The sequence below is a fragment of the Balearica regulorum genome, chromosome 26 (genome assembly GCF_011004875.1).
Source record: "Balearica regulorum gibbericeps isolate bBalReg1 chromosome 26, bBalReg1.pri, whole genome shotgun sequence".
In the NCBI taxonomy this organism is placed as follows: domain Eukaryota; kingdom Metazoa; phylum Chordata; class Aves; order Gruiformes; family Gruidae; genus Balearica; species Balearica regulorum.
In genome coordinates, this window is record NC_046209.1 from 1460999 (window position 1) to 1484506 (window position 23508).

Below are 23508 nucleotides of genomic sequence, written 5' to 3' on the forward strand. Positions count from 1 at the left end.
GTGCCCCGCTCCCGGTGCAGTGCCGTTGCCCCGTTCCCGGTGCCGTGGCCCCGTTCCCGGTGCAGTGCCCGATCGGCGGTCCCTGCCCGCCGCGAGGGGGCGCCACCACGCTCTCCTGCAGCGCCGAGCGGCAGTTGACGTCGGCAGCTACTCGGCTCCTTCCGGAGCGGCTCGGGTGAGGGGCGTGGCTCGAACGCGACGGGCGGTCGGGGAAAGGGGCGGGGCCGACGAGGCTTCGGGGAGGTTCGTTCCTCTCCGGCATCTGTCGCGTCTTTCCGGGGCGGGTTCGGGCCGTTCCGGCGGCGCTCGGGCCTTTTCCCAGGCTGCCGCCGGTCTGGCAGGCAGGAGCGGGCGGGAGCTGAGCGGCGACGGATGGTGCTGGCGGAAAGGTGGGCCGGGGGTGAGGGAGCCGGGATCGGGATCGGGATCGGAATCGGAATCGGAACCGGAACCGGAACCGGAACCGGAGCCAGACCCAGACCCAGGGCCTGGCGGGCGGGCCGGCGTCGGGACCGGCGGTGAGCGCGCCCCCTCAGCGTGCTGCGCCCCCTCAGCGTGCTGCGCCCTGGGGGCCCTGAGTGGGAGCGCGTCGCCGGGCCCCCCGGCCGAGGCTCTGCGCCCTCCCCGGGGGCAGCGCCGGGGCTGTCTCCGTCCCCGTCCCGGTGGTGCTAGTGCAGAGTGCCCCGCTGCCAGGGCAGTGTCACCCCCGGGCTGGCCCTGTGCCCCCCGCCCCGATGTGCCCAGGGCCGGTTCCCTGTGCCAGAGCGCTGTGGCCCTCCCCTCCCCCGTGGTGCCTGTCCCCTCCCTGTGCAAGGGCTGTGTCCCCCGACCCCCCCCAGGCTATCTCCATCCACCGCAGTGCCAGCACGGGGACCTCAGCGCCATTCCCCCTGCAGCGGTGTCAGTGCAGGGATCCCCCCTTTGGCAGGCTGCGGCCCCCATTGCCGGGGGTCCTGGGCACCCTTTCTGGGTGGCAGAGCCAGAGGAAAGCAGCCTGTCAGGGCTGCACAGCTCCAGCCTGGGCTGAGGGCTTGGGCCCACCGTGGTTCTGCCCCAGCAGACCCCGGGCCGGGGCCGCATGGCCCAGGGATGCGCCTGTCCAGCCAGATGTGCCAGAGTCTGGCCCGGCGTGGCTATGGCTTTCTTGGCTCTAGACACAGTTGCCCCAAAGCCCTGGCTCTGGGCCGGTGGCCAGCCCACCTCTTTCCAGTGAGGTTTGTGCTCTGTGTCTCTTCCAATCCTAGGGAACATTTCTCAGCCCCCTAAAGAGGAAGCTTCCCACAGTCATGTACGTCTAAATCTGAGGATCCGTGTTCAATGGGAAATAAAACCTGGGGGGGAAATCTGCCTAAAACGAGCTCTGCAAGAGCTGCAGAGATCCGGAATGGCACCAGCATTGCGCCTTTTGGCAGCCGTGCCCAGCGCAGCAGAAGAATGGCTGCCTCTCCTCCCCATTAATGCACAGCTTTATTTCCCAAGCAGCTCTTAGAGCCACTGGGGAACTGGCCCTATGACTTTCTCTGTGAGAGCAGAGAATGGAGACAGCTGAGTAAATATAGCCTAAATCACTGCTTTCCTGGCCATTCCCCCGCCCTTCCCTAACATGCGAAGGGCTGGTGTGTCCCCGAGGCTGGGTTGGCCTCTGCTCTAGTCATCGACTCTTCCATGATGTGGGAAAGTCCAAGCGATGGTTTGGTTTCTTTGGTGACTCTCTTCTCTGACGTGGGCAGATCGTGCTTCGATCTGCTTGTGTGGCTCACGGTGAGGCTTCGGTCATCCTAAAGGTGATTGCTGCCCCAAACCCTCGGTTTTTAACTTGCTAGAACAAGGTTTTTAAGCACACAGGAAAAATCCTTTCTGCCCGCGGTTGGGTCTCACTGGACAAAAGCTCTGGGTTGGAAGAGAAACCGTGGCTCAGCTGGAATGCGGCGAGGAGCAGAGTGGTTTGTGGAGCCAGTTTGGAGCCGTGTCAGAGTGCCGGCGCTTTGCTCTGAGTGCTGGGGTGTGTTTACAATGAAAAAGAGTATTTATAATATCGAAGGCTCTTTTAATTCCTCTGGGAATATCTGGAGCCACAGCTTGAAGTTAAAGTAACAGAGTAATGGAAGATAAAAAGCAAACAGAGGAAGGGACAGTGAATTTCTCAAGTTGGAAGGTCTTGTCTCTCTCAACCGATATCCGAATAACGCTGGCCTGCTAACGTGGTTGCTTCCCACCTTGTAGGTTACTTTGTGTGATTGCTGCATTGTGCAGAGCTGCTAATAAATTGTCATACAAATTCCAAATACCCCAGGGAACATGATTTTAAGCAGATGAGTTAGCAAGAGCAATTGGAATTTTTTCATGTACTCAGTTTTTTTAGAACTGTAATTTTTGAGGGAAGTAGCCAAAATAGAGCTCCTGAGTTTGCTTCTGGAAAAAACAAAAACCAAACCAACGAAAAACCAAAAACCAAAACACAAAAACTAAACCCTGCCCCATGAACACTCTTAAAATGGAAGTAGTATGTTCTTGCTGCTTGGAACTGGTGTAAAAGGAGCCTGGAGCAAAGGGACGTACAGGGTGCTTGGTCCTTCTCAGCTTGGTGCCAGTGTATAAAAGTCTCTGGCCAAATAAAAGAAAGTTCCTGATGTGGAACAGGACGAGCTTCAACTGAAGCAAGAAAGTCCGACCTCAGGAAAAACCTCTGGACAGTAAGAGAAGTCTTGGAGTAGGTCAGCAGATTGCCTGAGACCCTCTCGGACTGTCCAGCCTTTGAGGAAGAGGTAATTGAGACCTCCAGTTGTCTCAAAAATGAGATAGGTATCAGTCATCCCAAGGAAGGGATTTATGAGGCTTCTGAGGTCCCTGCTAACCATAACATTTACTTTTTCAGTGAAATGTTTCAAATATCCTTTCACTTACTTGGCCTTCAGAGAATAAAACAAAATATTTAGTGAAACGTAAGTCTGAGCAGCAAATGCTCTGTATCCCCAGCAAAGGGCAGCTGGTGGCTGTGGGCAGGACACTGCTACTCCTCAGGCTCTGTAACCAGCTGCACGGGAAGCATTTCTTGGTGAGAAGAGAGGTGAAAATGGCCTTGGCTGCCCCATGCCACTGCTGCAATGTGGTTGCTCTCAGGACAGTGGGCCTCGCTTGGGCACAGCTCATGTCATAACTCACCACCCCTGCCTCTTTTCCCTGTTCGGAGGCGAACACCAACTGGTTTGGCAGCACCATGGCTGTCACCAGCCTGGGAGCGTGAGCCCCCGGCACAGCACTGGCTCTCCCTCCTCCTCTGGCCTCTTCCCTGCGGACAGCTGGTGAAGCGTGTCCAGCTCCGTTTCCCACCTGCACCAGCTCCCTTCAGGCTCACCCTGCTCGTTTCTCCACGGCTCGTCGTGGCATTGCCGCCTCTGCCACGGCCTCGCTTGTGGCTCAAGCCTTGTGAGTCGTCATGCAGGCTCTTAGGCAGGGAGCCGGCCCGGGAAGCTGCATGGGAGCACAGGGGATTGCTGTTCTGCCTGTCCCGAATTACAAACCAGGGGTTCCCAAGCTCTCACCCTCTCCACCCCAGTGCTGCTCAGTGGTTCGGGTGCCTATGGATGCAGCGTGACCCATGGCATGCTTGGCGCTATCAGCTTCCACTGCTCCAGCAGGGTGCAGGGCCAGCAGAGCTGCCCTGGCTGCGCAGGTCAGAAAGACTCAATGTGGCAGCAGTTGTCGTGATAGGGCACGATACGTGCCAGGCAGTTCCGCGTCCATTTTTATTTCCATCCCTAGTTGTGGTGTTCTATTTTCTCCTTTTCGTTAAAGGAGAGGTTTGTTTTCACTGTTTGTAACCCATTAACATGTAGCATTTTACAATTCAAAACCATTTGGTGGTCTTTTGCTTGCTAAGGATCTGATGTAACTTGGAAAGATTTGAGCTGTGTAGAATGTTTTAAGCATATTCTTTTAAATATTTTTATGCATTCTTTTGCCTCACTGGAGGGAAAGTAATGTTCAGTCTCACTTTGAGTCAAGCTGCACTTTGAACTGTGCTTGGAACTGGGTTAAAAAGCACAGGAACCACATTTAAAACGTTAAGATGCTTTTATTTATGTGCTGGGCACACACAAAAAGACTTGTAATGTGTTTTTTGTTTCAAACCGACGTATTAAACAAAGAAAGTATTGACAGCAGTTAATGAATCGAGGGATTGTTTCTGGGCGCTGAGATAGATTTACCAAAGGTATTTAGATGTCTGATGCATGGGGTTTTCAGAGCAGCCTAAGCAAGTGCTCACCAGTGCGGACACATGAGGTTCCTCTCCGAGAGCCGAGTGAACCTGGAGCTGGGCCCAGCTGAAATCTTTTGGCAAGCTGCTCCCTCTCTCCTGCGCACGCAGAGCCCCGGCTCGGAGGTGTGCTTTCAGCCGACAGGCTCGTGCGTGTCCCGGGCTCTCGGCGCTGCCTTCCCCAACTCACTTCCCCTCCAAAGAGTTGTTTCAGGGCTTTGGGAATTGTGTTGCCTCTCCCCAGAGACACACCAATTCGGTCAGTTGCTCTCCGTGGGGTGCAGAGCTTTCCTGACCAGCGGCTGCCATCCCACACATGCAGCTCGGCCTGAGAAGCCACTCGCTGGGTCTGTGGCAGGACAGAGGGAGGTCGGAGAGGACGGTGCCGGCATTAGCCATGTGGATTTGGGTTTCCCGAGGGGCTTCTCAACCCCGTTCATGGGCACTCGATCCCTGTGTGGGCTGAGCACAGGGAAGGCAGGTGAGGCTGCTCCAGGACAAGGCTGGCTCTAAGTTATCTGTATTTTTTTCATGTGCCCAGTGACCTGTTGGGATGTGGAGAGCAGGGTGGCACAGAGCTGCGTCTCCGTGTTCCCACCCCAGGGAAGGAGGCTGGAAGGAGTTGTTGGAGCAGGAGCTACGGGACCTGCTCTTTGGAGAGACTCAGTGCTCTGGAGCGACTCTCTCTTCTTCCCCTTCCTCCACGCAGGTCTGCTTTTAAAAGCTACTGAACAAGTTTGCCAGGGCTGAGCATTTTGTCCTTCCAGCTTCTTCGACTGCACCAGCTTGTCTGAGGTGCCTGGAGTTGGAAGCTAGGGAGGTGCCTGCAGGGGAGCATGGACCCTGCTGGGTTTGAGGTCCGCTGCCTCTGGGTACATTATGGGGTCTGTCCTTCCCCAGGAGTGGGAGCTGCTGGAGCCTTTCCCAGCAGGCAGCACCGCTCAGTCCCCTGGCAGTCAGTGCCCCCGGCACTGCCGGCTCAGCTCCATCGGACCCTGACAGGCAGCATTCAGAGGGGCGAGGGGCAGGCAGTGAGCCTGGTCATAAATCTCTCTTTATGCTCTGGATTATGAAGTAATATTTTCCTGGCTGGGGCCAGTTGGATTGGGGAAATGCGGGCTCTGCTGCAAGTTCCTTGCAGCCGCCGTCCCGGCATGGTGGGAGCTTGCACGACGGCTGTGCTGGGATCTACTGCTTCTTCCGCAAATACCGCCTGTCTCCAGGGTCTCTCCATGAGTTCTGCAGCCTGGCATTGCTCCTGGAGCTCCAAAGAAGCTCTGCACAACCCGGATCAGGCTCAATCCTGTTCCCCACTCACCAGAGCCTGACTGCAAGTGTCTTGCCTTCCCGAGGGCAGCGCCTGCTCGTTCATGGCAAAGACAGCCTGGCTGGGACGCTTGCCCAAGCTCAGGCAACTAGCGCGAGCCCTGGCTGCTGCACGGGTTTCATGTGCCACGGCCTCTGTGTGCCTTTCTTCTTTGGCAAGGGAAGGAACCTGCAGCGTGGTGCTGGGCTGGAGAGCCTGGCTGCAGAGAGGTGAAGCTGGCTTCTCTTGAGGCACTTGCACCGATCTCAGACTTTTTGGTAGCGTGAGGGGGAGGTAGCACGTGCAGGAGGAAAGAGGGGTTTGTGTAGCTGATGTGAACTATAATGTGTTGCTGGCCTGGAAGGGTTATTTTGAAATACTGCAGATCACCAACATTAGTGCCTCTTGCAGAGTCCAGCCAGCGGTCGGAGCAGCCTTGGCTTCGTGCCGTGCTTGGTTGTGCATTGACCCTGCTGGGAAGGGTGCCCTGGCTCCCTTTGCCTCCTCGCCTCCCTCTGCAGAGGCTCCCACAGCCCCGAGAAGCGCCTTCCTGCTCGCTAATAGTTTTCAGATGAGACTCAAGAGTTTGAGCTGAGTTCGGTGGTTTCTGGGCCAAAACAGCTCAAGTCGTTAATAGGACCTGCAGCATTTCAGCAGGCCTAGGGTGTTCCTGGGAAGGCTGGTTTTGGGTTGCCCCGGTGCCTTGTAGGTCCAGTCCTTGATTGCATGCTGTGGCTGCGGGAACTGGAAGGCTGAGATTTGCCTGAGGGAGGTGGAAAACTGGCCCGTGCAGCCAGGAGGGGATGGGAAAAGAGGACGTGCTCGCCTGGTGGGAATGCCCCAGCCCATACATCCCTTCAACAACATGTTACAACCCAGGTTTGTTCTTTTTGGTGGATTTCTGGGCAGGGCAGGCAGCATATGCTTCAATTTCTCTCTGAATAGCTGAAAGGCAGTTAGCAGCTCTAAGTAGACTTGAAGGCTTCTGAAGATTATTTTAACTCCTCTCACCTCCATCTCTGCAAAAAGAACCCGTGCCCACACTTGATGCTGTTGCTGCTTTTGAAAAGTTCAAAAATTTACTTTGCTCAGAGCAAAGCTTTGAAGTGCTGCTCTGTCAGAATGGCAAAGCATCTCGAAAGCCTTTTGCTGAAAGCTTCGTTAACCTACATTTGTGGGCAGCTACCTTCAGAAAATGACTTTGTGTGGGACTGCATGGGGACATGTAAAGGTGAACTGTGAAATGTAATCGATTTAACAAGAAAAGGTTAAATATGTTTATTTTGCTCCTATTCAGGGCCTCCAGCTGGTGGTTGCAGGATCACCCTTTTCTGTATGCAAAAGTTCCCGCATAAAGGCTGTTTTGTCCCACTTGTTGTCTTCTTGTTTGCCTAAGTGCTGCGAGGAGGCTAAGCTGAAGAAGCAGGAGTGAACCTCTTTAAGATGCAGAGCTGGTGCCTGACTGTAGTAGAGAGGAGGTGGCATTCCTGTGCGTAGCTGCTTGCTCCTCTCTCGCTTTTGGGAGTGTAAATTGGTAGTAACATGTCCTGGTTGGATCTGGGGCTCAGCATCAGCTGGTAGGTAGGAGAGAAATGAGTCTTGCCTCTCAGCTGCTCAGATGAACCCCTGGTTTGAACGTTGGCATCTCAGCAGGGTGCAGGGTGCCTGACTGTGTAGTGATGCGTCTTCTTCTCTTTGCAGGCACTGGGAAGGGAGATGTAGCATGCCACGCCATTCTGGGCTGGAAGCGTGCTGTGCTTTTGTCCCCCGGACTCCAAGAAACCTTTTTTGGTGAGGTGGACCCTGATCTCCTCTTTCTTTGCTGCATGCCCACTCACAAGTGCTGGATTATGTTTGTCTCCTTCTCCCTTTGCTCCATAATTTGGTTGAATCGTGGTTTCAAGCTAAGGAAAAGGGGCTGCACCTAAGCACGCTGGTGCACCCGGACCAGGCTCCTGGGGTGCTGGTTCATGCAGAGACATTCAGAGTGCTGATGGGGGAGAGCTGCCTCTGAGGTCCTTCCTCCCCCACCTGAAACGTGCTGTCTCACCGTTAAAGCCGTTCTCCCCACGGCAGAGAGAATGGGCAGCACCGATGGCTTCCAGTACCGTGCACTCTACCCCTACCGCAAGGAACGCGAGGAGGACATTGATCTGCTGCCTGGGGACATCCTGGTGGTGAGCAAGGGGGCCCTGCAAGCCTTGGGCTTCAAAGACGGGGATGAGCAGACCCCCAACCAGATCGGGTGGATCTTGGGTGTCAACGAGCGGACCAAGCAGAAGGGTGACTTTCCTGGCACGTATGTGGAGTACGTGGGGCCCGTGAAGATCTCTGTCCCTTCTCACCGGCCCCGAGTGCAGAGACCCCTGCCCGCAACGCCAGGGGCCAGCAGCTGCCGGCTGCAGGAGGCTCTGGAGCAAGGTAAGCCCTGCTGTCTGCAGTGTTGTTCCGAGATGCCTCCACTCCCGGTGTGCAGCGGACGAGGGTGTGTGAGTGGCTTTGCACAACAGCGGTGAAGCCCTTGGCTCAGCAGCACTGGATTGCCCTGCTGGCAGCAGTGCAGTTGAGTTGCCTGGGAGTTGTGAGCTCACACTCGGTCCTGGCCGAGAGAAAAGCACGTTCCTCCAGCTTATCGATCTGCTTAGCAGAGCTTCTTGGGGTGAGCCTTCTCCCTCTCTGGCCCATGACCAGCCAGGATCCCTGTGGTCCTTGGCCCCTTTCCCTGCTCTGCTGAGGGTTTTGCCCCACTCCTTCCCTTTAGGAATAAGTCCTGACCTCTCCCAACCACCCCTCTGCCTCTGCCTCCGGAGTGCCCAGGACACCACTCCCTGCCAAGAGCCACTCAGCCCCGGTGAGACACACAATTACTTGTCTCTGGGCAAGAGAAGAAAAGTCAGGGTCTAGAAGAGTACTTCCGAGAACTGGAGCTAATTGCTTGTCTGCCTGGCACCCGCCCCTCCCTGCAGATCGCAGAGCTCTGGCTGGGGCTGGGCAGCCGCCCTCGGGCACGGCATGGGCCGCCCTGCACCTGCGGCTGCCTTCCAGCCAGTGCTGGGCTTGGCACAGACCAGCTCCCAGAGCTGGGAGAGCCGCTGTGCCTCAGCGCTGCCTGTAGAGCTGCAGCAGCTGCCTTCTCTTTGCCTATTTTTTTTCATGCTCACAGGCCCTGTGGCGTGGGTTCAGCAGGCTCCGGGTGCTCTGAGACAGCAAACAGGGGCAATAGCCACACTTTGCCTGCTGTTGCTCTTCTCGTGCCGTGCAGAAGACCTCGTGCATGGGAGGAGTAGGGTCAGCAGCAGGAGCTGGTGGGCGTCAGAGCACATTCCCGGTTCGGTCCCCGTCCCTGTCTGCCTGGGAGCCACGGCTGTCCTATCAGATGCTTCCAGCTGCATGAAATACCTCTGGGATTTAAGGAAAGGAAAGGAGTCCCTGTCTCTGAAACCGGGGCAGTGGGGCTGGGTGCACTACTCCGCACAGCTCCCTCCCCTGCTCTGGGAGCCAGAGGGGTGGCCCCAGGAAATGTCTCCGCAGGGTGGGAACACGGCCAGGCTGTGCATTTGGGTTGGCAAGGAGAGCCGCTGACCTGAGTCATCCCACTCGCAACCTGCCTTTCCAAGAAAGCGGCTCCTCTTGGGAGCCTGGGGCATGCTCTGCGGTGGATGCATCGGTCTTGCCTGCATCCAGCCCTGCACTCCCTCGGGGGCTCTATTTATGCCTTCGTGGGCTCTCTCCCCTACTTCTCAAGCAGGGCTTGGTGGACTTGTCTAGGTGGTCAAAGCCACTGCCCTGCACAGGGGTGGGGATGCGTCAAAGCTCCCGATGCACAGAAAAGACACGGTTGAGAAAGAAACCAAAAGCCAGCCTGTCCTGTCTGGGGATGGAGCAGAGGGAGGCTTGGATATCAGGGCACGCAAAGGGGGTGCCAGCCGTGTCCTCGTCCTTGGGGGTGCATCCCCGCAGCCAGCCTCCACCTTGGGCACAGCTGAGGGCTGCAGGGTGGCTGCGCAAACACCTGGGGCCATTTTACATGCAGCCTGCGGGATGCTGGTGGGGAAATGCATTTTTGCAACTGAGAAAAACTGTATTTAAGCCAAGCCTGTGTTATTTCTTCATGGTCTGCACTTTGGGAGGTGCAGAGATCTCTCCTGGATGCCCCATGACGCTCATAGCTGGCAGTGTTTCTGCCCTGTTTCTCAGGTCCTGCCCTGGCTGGCAGGGACCCCTTAGCACCAGGAATCACACGCAGAGCAAGGGCCAGTGCCACGACTGTCACGCAGCCCGGGTGTCAGGTTGGCCCCGCAGAGTGGCGAGACCCAGTGCTTTCTGCCGGTGAATTTACGAGCTGCTGGTGTTTGCCTTCCGCAGAGAACGCGAGCGGAAAATGCGGCTCGGAAATATTTCCGCAGCTGCCCCGGCTGTGCTGTGAGCGGCCTTGTTCGCAGCGGCCCAGCCTGGAGGCCCAGCAGGCTCAGGAGCCACTGCTGGCTCCGGCACAGGCTGCCTGATAAAAAAAGGCAAGCTGCTGCCTGCTGAAGCAGCACATTCCCGGTCAGGCCACGTGGGCAGCGCCAGTATTTACTCTCCCTTCAGCCCTTCCCAAGGGTCAGGCTCGGAGCTGCCAGCCTGGCAGCTTGCCTGCAGCTTCCTCACCCTGACCAGCACCACGCTGGGCCCCTCATTGTGCCCGGGGGCTCTCACTGGTGGGGGATTGCACACACACACGCGCACCCCCAGCAGCACAGGCCCTTCTGGGTGCCTGCCCCATTTGCTCCCCTTTGTGCAGCTGCACCAACACGAGCTGCTTTGTCTTCCCCGTGAGGCTGTGGGTGCAGGAGGCTCAGCCGGGTGCGGAGTTTCAGCTTGCTGAGCCTCCTGGCAAGACCACACCGGGCGAGTTGGGGTCAGATCCGTGACAACAGAGCCATTATTTCGCAATGGGGAACAGCCTTTTGGCTCTGCATCCTGAGAGTGGAGCGTACTGGGTGTCCTCACTGACTGTGGGCTCCCCAGGGTCTGCCCGGTGCTGTGGACCGGCCCGGAGGAGCCTCCTGCACCAGCTGGTGCTCAGTTGGAAGCAAGACGGGGCCTGGCACCGCTCATCCTTTGGCAAACTGCCTGCTGGCAGCTGCCTGGCCGGGCCTGCGTGCTCCTGCCCCAGCATGCGTCACCCCTCCAGCATGGGGGAAGAGGGGTGCCCGGAGCCAGGACCTCAAGATCTTCTGGAGGTGACAGGGAAACGTCACCTGATGTGGGGCTGTAGATCATCCAGGAAGGGGGGGACTCCGTCCTGTGCCGCCAGCTGTCTGCACCCTGTAACAGCTTGCACAGAGGCTGTGGGCTCACGGGGAGGGGGAGGCAGAGGGCTGGTTTCCACGTTAAACGAGCAATCAAGGGCAGGAATTTGCTGACATGGCATTCTGTCTGAATCGCTGGATTAATCACAGCTCACCACCATGAGCGAGCTCCCTGGCCATGCTCCTCCACCAGCTCTGCACAGCCCCTGTGCCGGGCCGGGACTGAACCCGGCCTGAGCTCCGGGAGCCCTGGTAACCCCTGCACTGCCTGCCCGGGGTGCTGGGTCCCTGGGGAGACAGGCTCTGCAGGGAGCAGCAGGGATCCCCCTCTGCACACCCCCGCCGGGAGCTCAGAGGAAGGCTGGGCTCAATAAGTGCTGTGCCAGTTTCTGGGCCAGCTTGCAGGTTCCCCGCGGCCTCCGTGCAGTGTTCATGTGGGCCGTGGCCTCGTGGCAGCGGCCATAGCTTTCCTTGCTCTCAGGCGCTGCTGTTGGGAGCAGCGTTGGTTGTGCCCTGGCCCAGCTCCGCTGCAGAGCGTCTGCTGGGGGCTGAGCTGGGGCCGACCCCTCTCCCTCTCCTCCAGGGTCTCCTCTCCCAGACTTGCAGGAGCAGTTCAGCCCACCTGAGATTGCACCACCACTGCTGATGAAGCTGGTGGAAGCTATTGAGAAGAAAGGTAAGGGGAGTGCTGACCATGAAGGGGCTGATATCCCCCAAAACCCCCAGTGGGGGGGGGGGGGGGGCAGCTGCCTTTAAAAGCTGTTGGCATTGGACTGAGCTCCGTGGGACATGCAGGATACAGCTGTCTGCAGAAGAGGGGGGAGCCTCCTGCTCCTCCCTGGCTTGAGCCCCCATTCCCCAGAGCTGGGCTTAACCCTGCTGCACCATCCTGTGCAGAGGCATGGGGTGAGAGTGCTGGGTCCCGCACGCAGGATGCCTACACACCCCGGATGGATGCTGGCATTTGGGAAATGCTTCCAGCCCGGATCTGTGCCGTGGGGGAGAAACGGGGCCACCAGACTGGGTGTCCTGGGGGCCAAGGGGGCTGCGGCAGCATCTGCAGGAGGATGGCTTGGACACCATCCAGGCCTGGTTAGCCGTGCCACAGCCGTTGCCCGGCCAGCGCACGGCTGCCGGGCTGGCACCGAAACGGTGCGTGCGCTGAGAGCTGTACAGCTTGCAGCTAACAGCAGCGTCCCCGTTTCTGCAGGGTTAGACAGCGAGATGTTGTACAGGACATCTGGCTCCGAACTGAGGCAAGCGCTGAGAACCGGTAAGAACCAGCTCCGCATGGTGAGGAGGCGAATCGGCTCAGATGGAGGAGATTAGTGGATGTGACAGCGCCAGCAATAATGCAATCCAGGCCAGGCTCGCCTGTCCCCAGCAGTTCCTGACTCCCAGCACGCCGCCTGTGGGGCTGGGCCATCCTCGTCCTGACACGTCCCCCTCTCCTGTGGAAGGGACAGGATGGGGGGGAGGTTCCTGCCACCGTCCATGGGCTGGAGCAAAGGGACGTGGTGCTGGCTCAGAGACTCGCAGGCCAACAAGTGTACCCCTGCGCTTGTCTCCTGCTGCCTCTTCGGGGTGCCCTGCTCTCAGGGTGCTCTGCTAATGGGCTGGCGGAGGCTTCTCTGGCTCTGTCACACCACTAATAAGCAGGGGAGGATCTTTCAGCTCAGCTTGGTGGCTGGAGCCTTGGCTCTGCTGTGCCGGCAGCTGATGTCTCTGCTGAGGAGCCTTCAGAGCTGTCTGCCTCTTGGCTGGGCTTGGGCCTCATCCAGCACCGCATTGGCTTGTCCCCTTCCGTAGATGTTTTTGCAAATCTCAGCTCTGGTCACGCTGCTTTTGGGACAGGCTTTATGTGCTGTCCCAACAACCCACGCCTCGCACTCATGGGACGACTCAGTTCGAGGGAGACGTTTTCCCTGTTGGGTTCAGTGTGTGGCTGCTGTGTCCCATGATTGCTGGGTGATGCGTGATGGTCTCTGGGATGGGTGCTGGCAGCAACGGAGCTGCCGGCTGGGTGCTGGGTGCTGTGCCCGCCACCCATGGGAAACCTGTGCCCCGGCAGATTGGACCCTGGGCGACCTGGAGCCCTTTGACGTGCACTCCCTGGGCGAAGCGCTGCGAGGCTACCTGCAGGACCTGCCCTCCCCCTTGGTGCCAGTGCCCGTGCATGGAGACATCCTTCGTGTCCTGCAGGGTAAGGGCTTCCGCTGGCTGTGCTTGGGAATGGGTGTCTGGGCGAGACGGATGCGTTTGGGGTATTAAAATAAGTCTGTCCCAGTGGGGTCTGGCACGCGGCCCCTGCTGCTGACAGTGCTCCCATGCTGTGATGCAGCTGGAGCGTGGAGAGCGGTGCGGGCTGTCCCAGCCCTTCCATCGTGTCTTGTTCTCTCCCCAGAGATCCCCCAGCCGGAGAATTGCCGGAAGCAGCTGCTGCTGGCCCTGGAGTCGCCTGCAGTCCCGCTCCAGAACACGCTCACCCTGCAGTTCCTGCTCCGGCATCTGGGGAAGGTATCGCAGCAGGCCGAGAGCAACAGCCTCCACCCTCGGGCCCTGGGAGAGATCTTCGGCCCCCTTCTCCTCCGGCTGCCTGGCGCCAGGTACACGAGGCTTTCAGGTTCCAGCCACGTACTGAGTGTCAGTGGCTGTGCCTGCCAGGACAAGGAGTCCAGCCTGTAACAGCAAGTCTCCCCGCAGCCCCTGCCTCGCTGCACGTGGGATTAAACTGCTGGCAGCATGTAGAGCGGGACTCGAAGCCAGGGCAGAGCCCTTGCTTCTGTGTCAGCCTGGGATCTGGCAGCTGGCGTGAACCAGCTGACCCCGGCTTTGCCCGCGGGGCACGGGAGCAGTGCCAAGTTCTCCCCCACAACCGCTGTTCTTACTTGGCTCCTCTCTCCCTGCAGCCCAGAGCTGAGCCCTGACTTCTCCACGCTGTTTCTGGAGGTACTTCTGCAGGCAAAGGAGTTGGAGCTGGAACAGTTGCCTCCAGGTACTGAGATGCCCCTCGCAGCCTGAGGTGCTGGCGTTTGTGCTCCGTGGGTGTGGAGTCTCTGCCCCTGTGAGCGGGTTGCCCAGGGTGTTTCTGTAGCCTAGCTGTGCCTGGTTGCCTGCTCGAGGCATCCGTCTGCTGCTGTAGATGTGCCTGGAGCAGCTTCTGGCAGCATGGTGGCCAAGCGGGGCTTCCTGAGACTGTTGCTGCAGGGAGGGGGACTCAGTGCTCCGAGAAATTTCCCTCGGCAAGGATGGGGAGCTGAGACTTGGGCTCACCCTGCTTCAATCCTGCTTCTCTTACAGCCTTGCCTCCAAAACCACCTAAGCCAAAGCCCAGTGCAGCCAGCCTGGCCAACGGGAACAGTGTGCCCTTGCAGGATGCCGAGTGGTACTGGGGTGACATTTCCCGGTAAGGGGGTGGCAGGCAGCTCACATCCTGGGTTCCCTGTCTGTTGGGTTGTCTAGGGGAGCTCTGGTTGCACCTCACCGGCCATGACAATCATGTTCCTCACAGGGAGGAGGTGAACGAGAAGCTACGGGACACACCGGACGGTACCTTCTTGGTGCGCGACGCCTCCAGCAAGATCCAGGGCGAGTACACGCTCACGCTCAGGTAGAGCACCGGGGTCCCCCAAGAGCCCCTGCCGCTCTGGTGCGGAGCTGTCAGCACGTGTCCCTGCGCTCATGGCTGCCTGGACACCCAGATGTCAGGCTGGTTAGAGTGCTGGGGTGGTGCTAAAAGTGCCCTGTCTCCCCTCCCCACCACAGGAAGGGAGGCAATAACAAGCTGATTAAGATCTTTCACCGGGAAGGGAAGTACGGCTTCTCAGAGCCCCTGACCTTCGGCTCAGTGGTGGAGCTCATCACCCATTACCGGCACGAGTCACTCGCCCAGTACAATGCCAAGCTGGACACCAGGCTGCTCTACCCTATCTCCAAGTACCAGCAGGTGAGGCCCGTGCCACAGGGACGTGGCTGGCCAGCGCAGCCTGAACCAGGGCCCTTTGCTTGTCTGTCACTGGTCTTTTGGTAGACGACAACGTCCCACCTCTTCCCCTGCACTGAGATGTTGCTTTGTGGGGTGATGAGGGGCTGGGGCGGGGTTTGGGGGACCAGCTGCCTCGCCGGGGGGCTGCTGTAGGGCAGGAGCAGGTCCTGACTGAGACTGTGCATATGGCAGGACCAAGTGGTGAAAGAGGACAGCGTGGAAGCCGTCGGGGAGCAGCTGAAGGTCTATCACCAGCAGTACCAGGACAAGAGCTGGGAGTATGACCTGCTGTACGAGGAGTACACACGCACATCCCAGGTACGCAGGCTGCCCTGACATCACTGGCAGCCAGCTGCTGTGCACAGAGGAGAGCAGAGATCGGGCACCCACTGCCCCATTTGTCTGCTGCTGGACTCCCCAGAGAATGGGCTTTGAAGAGGGGACTATTTCAGCTATAGCAAGGACAGTGCTGCTTTGGGGAGGGGGAAAGGGGATGCGATTGGGCAGAAACCTGCGTAGATCCTTCCCCTTCCTCAGCTTTCCCCTCCCTTTTCAGGAGCTGCAGATGAAGAGGACTGCAATCGAGGCCTTCAACGAGACAATCAAGATCTTTGAGGAGCAGTGTCAGACGCAGGAGAAATGCAGCAAGGAGTACATCGAGCGCTTCCGGCGGGAGGGCAACGAGAAGGAGGTGCAACGGTGAGGATGGGAGGTGGCAGTGACCTGCCCTGCCTGGGGACAGGCTCTGGGGGCTGAAAGGATCATCCTGGCCCAGCGCGGAGCCAAGGCATGTGCAGTCCTTGTCTCTCCAGCAGCGTGCTGTGGGCTGGAGCTGGCAGGCTGCCTCCTCTGCCTCCCCCACTCTGGCTTACAGCCTAAATCCCCCTCTTTCTCCCAGGATCCTCATGAACTCGGAGAAGCTCAAGTCTCGCATCACAGAGATCCATGACAGCAAGATGAAGCTGGAGCAGGACCTGAAGAAACAAGCCTCAGAGAACCGGGAGATCGACAAGCGCATGAACAGCCTCAAGCCAGACCTCATGCAGCTGCGCAAACTGCGGGACCAGTATTTGGTGTACGTAGTGCCTGCCCCTGCGGAGGCTAGGAGCGGGGCCCTGCTGCCCCTCCAGCCCAGCCTGGGAGCGATCCAGCTGGCTCCTTGAGGGCTTTGAGGCTTGTGGCACCGGCTTGTGGGCCGCTTGGTGCAGGAGGGAGCCCTGCAGCATGCAGCCTCAGGGCACAGGGTCCCTGAAAGGGGACAGCTGCTGCCCTCTGGCGATGGCTGCGCGAGTGGTGTCTGGCCCGGATGGGCACACTGCCCGCGCTGAGCTCTGCTCTCCTTCCCTAGGTGGCTGACACAGAAGGGTGCCCGGCAGAAGAAAATCAACGAGTGGCTGGGCATCAAGAACGAGACGGAGGAGTGAGTGTGCCTGCTGGCGCGTTGTGGGATGTGGGGGGGCTGCAGGTGCAGCCGGTTCTGCCTGCTCTGGGGCCGCGGGCAAGTCACATCTCCCTGCCTGGGAGCTGAGGACGCCTTCCCTGCTGGAAGGGGTGATGGCAGCTAGCAGTGGGAGGGGAAGTGTGGGGGCCGCATGCCCAAACCGAGGGGGTCTGACCTTGCCTGTGCTCAATTGCAGCCAGTACTCCATGATGGATGATGAGGAGGAGCTGCCCCACCACGAGGAGCGGACGTGGTACGTGGGAAAGATCAACCGCTTGCAGGCAGAAGAGATGCTGTGTGGCAAGCGAGACGGCACCTTCCTGATCCGCGAGAGCAGCCAGAAGGGATGCTACGCCTGCTCCGTGGTGTGAGTACCCCTGCACAGATGTGGCGGGATGGAGCTGGTGCGGGCTGTGCTCCCGCATCGCTGTGCCCTTCACCTGCCAGATGCTGGAGGCTGGTGGAGCTGTCAGCTGGCAGGCTGGGCTTCCCCCAGGTCTCCCATTCGCCTCAGCTCCTCCTGCCAGGGCCGGATGCATCTTTGGGCTGCTGTGGTGACGGCCACTTGTGCTCCGTTGTCCCTGTCCCAGCGGGGCTCCCTGGTGTGCTGCTGACCTGTGCTCCCTTGTCTCCCTGGCAGGGTGGATGGTGACACCAAGCACTGCGTGATCTACAAAACGGCAACCGGCTATGGGTTCGCTGAACCCTACAACCTCTACGCCTCCCTCAAGGACCTGGTCTTGCACTACAAGCACACATCCCTGGTGCAGCACAATGACTCCCTGAATGTCACGCTGGCTCACCCGGTCCTTTCCCAGCCACCAGCCAGATGAGCAGCCCATGCACAACACAACAGCTGCATTCAGCTTCTCCCCAGGGCGCTGCTTTTCTGGCTCTGGACTCTTGCATCCTGTATAGTTGAGTCTCTGTGCTCCTGCCCCTCCAGAGCCTCCGAGATGTCTGTGACCGTTCCTGGTGTCTCTTTTGGTCAGTAGCTGAAACCCGTGTTGGCTGATGGGACAGAAAGGCTGGGCTGTTGATTCCCAGTGGGCTCCAGCCTCTAGGAGGTGGAATTCAGTTGTGATTTGAATTGCTGTGGGCGAGCACAGCCCCCTCCCCTTCCCCAATAAGCAGGTCAGATCCCCTTCTTGCTGGCAGGTTGCCCTGCTGTGCATCACTGTAGAGCTAGGTTCCCAACTCCTCAGTGCGTCGCTGCCCCGGCGACCAAGGGGCTCCCTGCCTGGCTGCCGGAGGAGGCTCAGTTGAGCGTGTGCATCCTCCACTCTCACTTCCCCCAGTGATCTTGCAGGTTGCAGTGGTGTCTGGTACGAGGGGTGTTGCTTTGCTGTACAGAGACTCATTTAGAAAGGAGAAACCCCATACTCCGTGGGGCTTTTTGGCTGAGGTCTTCACTCTGTGCCGTGCCCCGCCTCACCATCTTGTTCCCTAGTGTCATAACCACCTCTTGAGTGTTGCTCTCTGGGGAGGGAGGATCCAGTTAGCGATGAATCTCTCGCCTTAGTTGTGCCAACTAAGCTGTGAAATCCATGTTGGTACCCGTGTTTTTGCCGGCAGAATCTGTGGGACGCGCAGCTCATCGTTTCCGGCTGTCTTGGGTGAATCTCTGCATATATAACCCGTTGAAGCTAACTGTAGCTCTGTAAATATGGTTCTTTTCATAATCGGCTGCTTACCTAGTACTGGTGTTTGCTGAACTCCCACTACGATATCCAAGCACATGGGCAGCAGCTGGCCAGGCTGCTGCAGATTCAGATCCTGCCAGCTGAAGCAGGAAGGGGGCCGCAGTCCGATGCACGCTACGAGCCCTATGCAAAATGAAGGACCTCTGTGCTGCAGGAGGACGGTATCTCCGCTGAGCCAAGGGCCTTAGCGCGTAGCAATGTATATGCATGACGTCGAACTATGTATGTAAAGCACTTATAATCGTGAGTACTGTATGGGGACTCGGGGTGAAGAGCTGGGGCTTGCTGTGGCGCTGCCCATCACAGCAGCCTGGCTGTGATTCGTTGTGTCGGAGTTCGGAGGGCTCGAGGGCAACAGAGGTGGCCCTGGAAGAGCTTTAAAAGCTGGAGCTGGGCTGAGAGTTGAGGCCACGGTGGCATTTGATTTACTGGGTTATCCTGCCTGCCTGGCTTAAAGAAAGCATTAATTGTCCTCTTGATGTGCTGGAGAGGCGCTTTCCTTTTTTGAGGCCGTGTCCTCAGGACGGGTGGTGGATGCTGTCGGCTTTGCCACTTCTGCTTTGTGTTGCAACTCGGGCTGTGCCGGATCTGCAGGTTGTTGTGTGCTTGCGCTCTGCATCCTGTCCTCGATGTGCCATCCTCATCGGGGACCGTGCCATCCTTCCTGCCCCAGTCAGCTCTGCTGCTCGCCTTGCTCTGGGCTGGTCCCCAAGATCCTTTTGGATCTGGGATTGCTGGAGCAAACGGCCCATTCCCGTTGCTTGTGGCAGCTCTCCTATGCTTGACTGTATGGACCCCCCTTCCCTGCTCTGCGTGCCCTCTCCAGAGCGTGGGCTGGTTTTTTGGTTCCTCCAGTTTGTTGGTGTTTGGTGCCGTGAGGACGCGGGGCAGCGGTGCTGTCCCAGACCCATCGCAGCCCGGGCGGGTGCCAAAATGCTGTGGAAGGGGCAGGCGATGGGTTGGGGGAGCTGCGGGGTGCACAGCCCGGGAGAGGCTGTGTTTGGCTTTGGGGATCGCTTGGGAAAAGCTGGCAGGGATAATTAAGGGAATAGTTTGGGCTCGGACACATTGGGGGCAGACGGGAGTGGGGCAGGGAGCCCTGGTGCTTAGTGGCCTCCCAGGGTCTGTGGGGTGGCCAGGGAGGGTTGTGCCAACACCCCAAAGCTGCCAGACTCCCACACCGGTGCATTTTCAGTACAGGGACGTCATGCTGGTCCCTGTGCTTCCAGCACGTCTTTGTGCCGTGAGGCGGGCCGTGGGCAGGTGGCATCCTCCAGCTGCTCCCCCCACAGAGGCCAGGTGCCCCCACCATCATTGTGCTGGGGGAGTTTGCTCCCGGCTCATGCCGGGGCCTGCTGAGCACCTGGGAGAGTCTCGGCTTCAAGCCATCACCTGTTGACACTTTAGTGCTCGCCCCAGCTCTGCTGGCTGGGGAAATTCCAGCTTCTCACGACGGCAGGTTTTTTTACCCTTTTGACTGAATTTCTGCTGTTGTCCCCACGCCATCCCTTCCTCCCCCAGGAGTGTGGGCAGCTTGGCGTAAGTGTGGGGGTCACAGCTGCCCATCTGCAGCTTCTGGCACTGCCGTTCCTGCCTGCCAGCACCCCTCACCACATCCCATCCCCGATGGGGCTCTGCTCGCAAGCCCTTTGTACAACGAGGAAAATGCCCTTTGCCGGGGCTGCCTTTCCCTGATGGTGCTTGACTTGGCTCCCTGAAACACAGCTTTTCTCTTGAAGCCCAGGCCCTGAGTTCCCTGCAGCGCAGCTCTCCCGGAATAAGCTAGTTGTGATTTTGTCCTTTTGCTGCTTTCGCTCGTGCTGTTGGTGCCGCCGGATGAACCCGGTAGCAATGCATTTCCAGGCCCCGAGCTCTGCTTTGCCGCTTGTGACCCCCCCCACCCCCCCTGTGTCTCCCACCCAAGCCACGCACCCGCGTCCCATGAGTGCAACGTGGCTGTTCCTGCTCCCCGGGGCACAGCTCTGGTCCTGTCCCTCTGTGTTCCCCCTGTAACCCCCCCCAGGGCTCTCATGTCTGTGGCAGCTTTGTGCTCGAAGAGGACATGGCGGCTGCCTGAGCACTCCTGAGATTTTAGTTCCTAGGTATATGCAATAATAAATAACTTGCCACTTCAGCTGTTCATTACCAGCAGTAGTTCTCTGTGCTCTTTCTGTTGATGTTTACTAATGTAAACCCAGTATTTGTTACTGTAAGAGGATTTTTTTTTTGTACGGTACTTCAAAAAAAAACCCACAAAAAACAACTACAAAAAAAAAATAAACAGAATTAAGGAAATGTGTGCAGGGATTTCTGTGGGAGGGATGTTACACTGGAGCAGCGGAGGTGGAAGGGCGTTGGGGCTGTACCCCAGGTCCTGGGCTGGGTGCAGGATATGACCCATCAACCAAACGGTGCTGGGTTGTGCCAGGGCTCTGCTCCCCACCCCCGGGGTCTTGCAGGGCTGGGGCACGCAGGGGCCAGACAAGCGAGGAGGTGGCAACTGAGCCCAAAGGGGCGAGAAACGGCCGGAAACGGCTATAAACAGCAGGGGAAGTACGAGGTTCCTCCACGCGCAGCCCCAGAAATAAGCCTAGGGGGTATTTTGGGCAGCACCCCCTGCCCGCACCGAGCTCCCAGCCCAGGGGGGGCTTCAACAACTGTACCCAGCCCGGGGGGGGCTCTGTGGGGGCTCGGCACACCCCGGCAGGGTCCGGCAGGGACCCACCCCTCACCCGAGCATGGGCTGCTTGGGGTCGGGTTTCTGTCCCCCCCCAACCTGTCGCAACCCGCAGGGCTGGGGCCAAGGCTTGTGACCCCAAAGCCACGAATTCGGGGCTGCGGTCCCCAGCGGGACGGGGGGGACAGGGTGGCTGGAGCCAGGCGGCCCCGCGTGAGTCAGCAGCGTCGGCGTCACATGAGGAGGCTGGTTGAGCCGGGCAGGAAGGGTGTGCGGAGGCGGGCACAGCCGGGCTTTAAAAGTCCTTGCGGGAACCGACTCACCTCTGTGCCACCCGGCTGTCCCCATGGCCCCCATGGTGCCGCTGGCTCTCCTGGCACTGGTTGCCCTCCTGGCCCCGGGGCTCGGGGTGGCCTTTCCCAGCTGTGACTACCCAGCCCACCTCTGGTGCAGCTCGCGGGAGATCGCCGTCGCCTGCCAGGTCAGAGCTGCCGGTGCCGGGGCGGCCCCGGCCACCCACCCATGCAGGGCACGGCTGCCCGGCATGTGGGGACGCGTCCCGCCAAAATGGCACATGCGGGGCTGGCTGCCTACCCGGCGAGTGGGGCTGGGGTGTGTGGGGACGGTGTCAGGGCATCACCCAACTGCGGTACCTGGTGCAAGTGCCGGCTCTGAGCAACCCTACGGCGGGCCGTGGCAATGCTCAGAGCCCCTGCGCCATGCAGGCACCACGGCACTCCCCGGCATCGCTGGCATCCCCAGGGAAGCGCTGCGCTGCAGCTGGACCCCGACCCCAACCCTTCCCCGGGCACTGCTGGCACTTCTGCTTTTTCAGCATAAAACAGCTTTTCAGCTTATTCCACCCTGAACATCCCCGGACGGTGACACTGCTGCCACAGCGGGTCCGGCAGAGCCCCCCAGGGCTGCAGCCACCATGCGGCAGTGGGTGCTGGGCTGTACCCCCACCCAGGTGCATCCCAGCCCTGCCGGATATGTTTTCTCCCAAAATATTTTGGGGAAGTTCCCGTGGAAAGCCCCAGCACTGTGTGTCAGCGGCACATGGGATCCTGTGGCTGTGGGAGGCCCCTGGCCGCTCTCACTTCCCTCCTGGCCCTGCACCCCCTCATCCCCTTCCTGCCCCACACCCCAGGAGCTTTCCCCTATCCCCTGCAAATATGGGGGGGGGGGGGGATGCTGCAGCCATACCTCCCCATGCACCCCGAAACCTTCCCGCACGCAGGCGGAGAGCCACTGCACCAACCTCTCCCGCTCAGGGGCCGCCCCTGTAGAGGTGAGCCTGTACTATGAGAGCCTGTGCCCGGCCTGTCGCTGGTTCCTGGTCCAGGAGCTCTTCACTGCCTGGCTGCTACTGCCCACCGACGCCATGAGCATCACCCTGGTGCCCTACGGCAACGCTGAGGTAGGAGCTGGCCTGACCCGGTGCTGTGGGCGCTCGTCCCGGTGCTGCCAGCCCCGCTCAGAACCGGTTGGTCCCACAGGAGAGGAACGTCAGTGGGAAGTGGCACTTCCAGTGCCAGCACGGCCCGGAGGAGTGTTTGGGCAACATGATCGAGGTGACGGCAACAGTCCCTGTCCCCATGGTGGTGGCGTTGGAGGGTCCAGCAGCCCCTCACCACCCGTCCTGTCCCTGTAGACCTGCGTGATGCACGAGGCCAAGAACTTCAGCACCTACTTCCCTGTCATCTTCTGCCTGGAGTCAGGCAGCTCCGTCACCAAGAACCTGGAGGCCGTATGTCCCCTTCCCCATCCCCCACCACAGGGATGTCCCTGTCCCCCTGACCGTGCGTGTGTGTCCCCCCCCCTCCCCGGCAGTGCCTGCAGATCTACGCCCCGCAGCTGGATGGGGGCCGCATTGCCGCCTGCGTGCAGGGGGACACAGGGGCCGCCCTGATGCACCACAATGCCCAGCTGACCGAGGCGCTGGACCCCCCGCACGAATACGTGCCCTGGATCGTCATCAATGGGGTACGAGGAGGGGAACCAGGGTGCCAGGTGGGGCAGGGGGGCACAGCAGGGACCGCCTTGCCCAGCCCCATCTCCTTCCCCTCACAGAAGCACACGGATGAGCTGCAGGCGCAGGCTGAGGCCTCACTGCTGGGGCTCATCTGCCGCCTCTACCAGGTGGGTTGGGGTCTGGCGGGGCTGGGGGACACGTCTCTGTTCCTGTCCCCGTCCCTACCACGGCTCTACTGGCTGCTCTCTGGCAGGGGGAGAAGCCCGAAGCCTGTCAGGGCTCCGCAGCCCGGAAGGCCCTGGCTGGCTGCAAGCGCTGAGGGATGGCGTGGGAGCACCGAGCAAGCAGCAAATAAAAAGGATGGGGTTTTTTATGGAAAAATAAAAGGCTCCGGAGTGGTGTGTTGAGGGCAGCGGGGAGGGGGCGGCCGGGGGGTACGGGGGAGGAACGGGAGCTGGGCCCCGGGGCGCCGGGCCTGGCCCCCTCCCAGCCCCGCGGAAACGCGGCTGCCTCGGTAGGTGTCATGGCGGCCACCTAGACCTCGGTAGGTGTCATGGCGGCCACCTAGGCCACGGTAGGTGTCATGGCGGACGCCGGAAGCGGAAGGCGTAGTCTCACGAGGCGTGCCCCCTCTTCCGCGTGCAGGTGGCGGAAGCCCGCGGCGGTGAGCGGGGGGGGGGGACGCGGGCTGGGCGGGGGGAGCACAGGGTAATTGGGGGGGTGTCCGGGGGGTGCAGGAGTGAGCGGAGGGCGTCCAGCAGGGGTAACGGGGGGTGCAGCAGGAGGGACAGGGGCACTGGGGGGGGCTGGGGAGCACAGGATGGGCAACTGGGGGGAGGCAGGAGGGACTGGGGGGCACGGGGTGACGT

General features: G+C 59.7%; 2 protein-coding genes across 2 annotated transcripts; both read left to right on the forward strand.

The window, feature by feature from the left end:
• The first annotated feature begins 252 nt into the window (after nucleotides 1–252).
• PIK3R2 (phosphoinositide-3-kinase regulatory subunit 2) lies at nucleotides 253–20268 on the forward strand. Its single transcript, XM_075736354.1, has 16 exons — nucleotides 253–389; nucleotides 7266–7985; nucleotides 11442–11534; nucleotides 12069–12131; nucleotides 12930–13061; nucleotides 13263–13464; nucleotides 13768–13853; nucleotides 14159–14264; nucleotides 14370–14468; nucleotides 14624–14804; nucleotides 15036–15161; nucleotides 15400–15542; nucleotides 15742–15918; nucleotides 16192–16263; nucleotides 16481–16651; nucleotides 16925–20268. The coding sequence occupies exons 2-16, from the start codon at nucleotides 7646–7648 to the stop codon at nucleotides 17115–17117; spliced, it is 2184 nt and encodes a 727-aa protein (XP_075592469.1). The 5' UTR covers nucleotides 253–389; nucleotides 7266–7645; the 3' UTR covers nucleotides 17118–20268.
• A 649-nt stretch (nucleotides 20269–20917) lies between these two features.
• On the forward strand, nucleotides 20918–23025 carry IFI30 (IFI30 lysosomal thiol reductase). The gene is made up of 7 exons (XM_075776665.1): nucleotides 20918–21145; nucleotides 21905–22084; nucleotides 22164–22238; nucleotides 22319–22414; nucleotides 22498–22650; nucleotides 22738–22806; nucleotides 22893–23025. Exons 1-7 carry the CDS (start codon nucleotides 21011–21013, stop codon nucleotides 22956–22958), a joined length of 774 nt encoding a protein of 257 aa, XP_075632780.1. The 5' UTR covers nucleotides 20918–21010; the 3' UTR covers nucleotides 22959–23025.
• Nucleotides 23026–23508: the final 483 nt, after the last annotated feature.

Bases quoted from the DNA above. Each gene is read 5' to 3' on its own strand.
- PIK3R2 (XM_075736354.1), top strand. From the start codon at position 7,646: ATGGGCAGCACCGATGGCTTCCAGTACCGTGCACTCTACCCCTACCGC. The intron at 11,535-12,068 runs GTAAGGGGAGTG...CCGTTTCTGCAG, and splicing joins GGAAGCTATTGAGAAGAAAG to GGTTAGACAGCGAGATGTTG. The intron at 13,465-13,767 runs GTACACGAGGCT...CTCTCCCTGCAG, and splicing joins CTCCGGCTGCCTGGCGCCAG to CCCAGAGCTGAGCCCTGACT.
- IFI30 (XM_075776665.1), top strand. From the start codon at position 21,011: ATGGCCCCCATGGTGCCGCTGGCTCTCCTGGCACTGGTTGCCCTCCTG. The intron at 22,085-22,163 runs GTAGGAGCTGGC...TTGGTCCCACAG, and splicing joins TGCCCTACGGCAACGCTGAG to GAGAGGAACGTCAGTGGGAA. The intron at 22,651-22,737 runs GTACGAGGAGGG...TTCCCCTCACAG, and splicing joins CCTGGATCGTCATCAATGGG to AAGCACACGGATGAGCTGCA.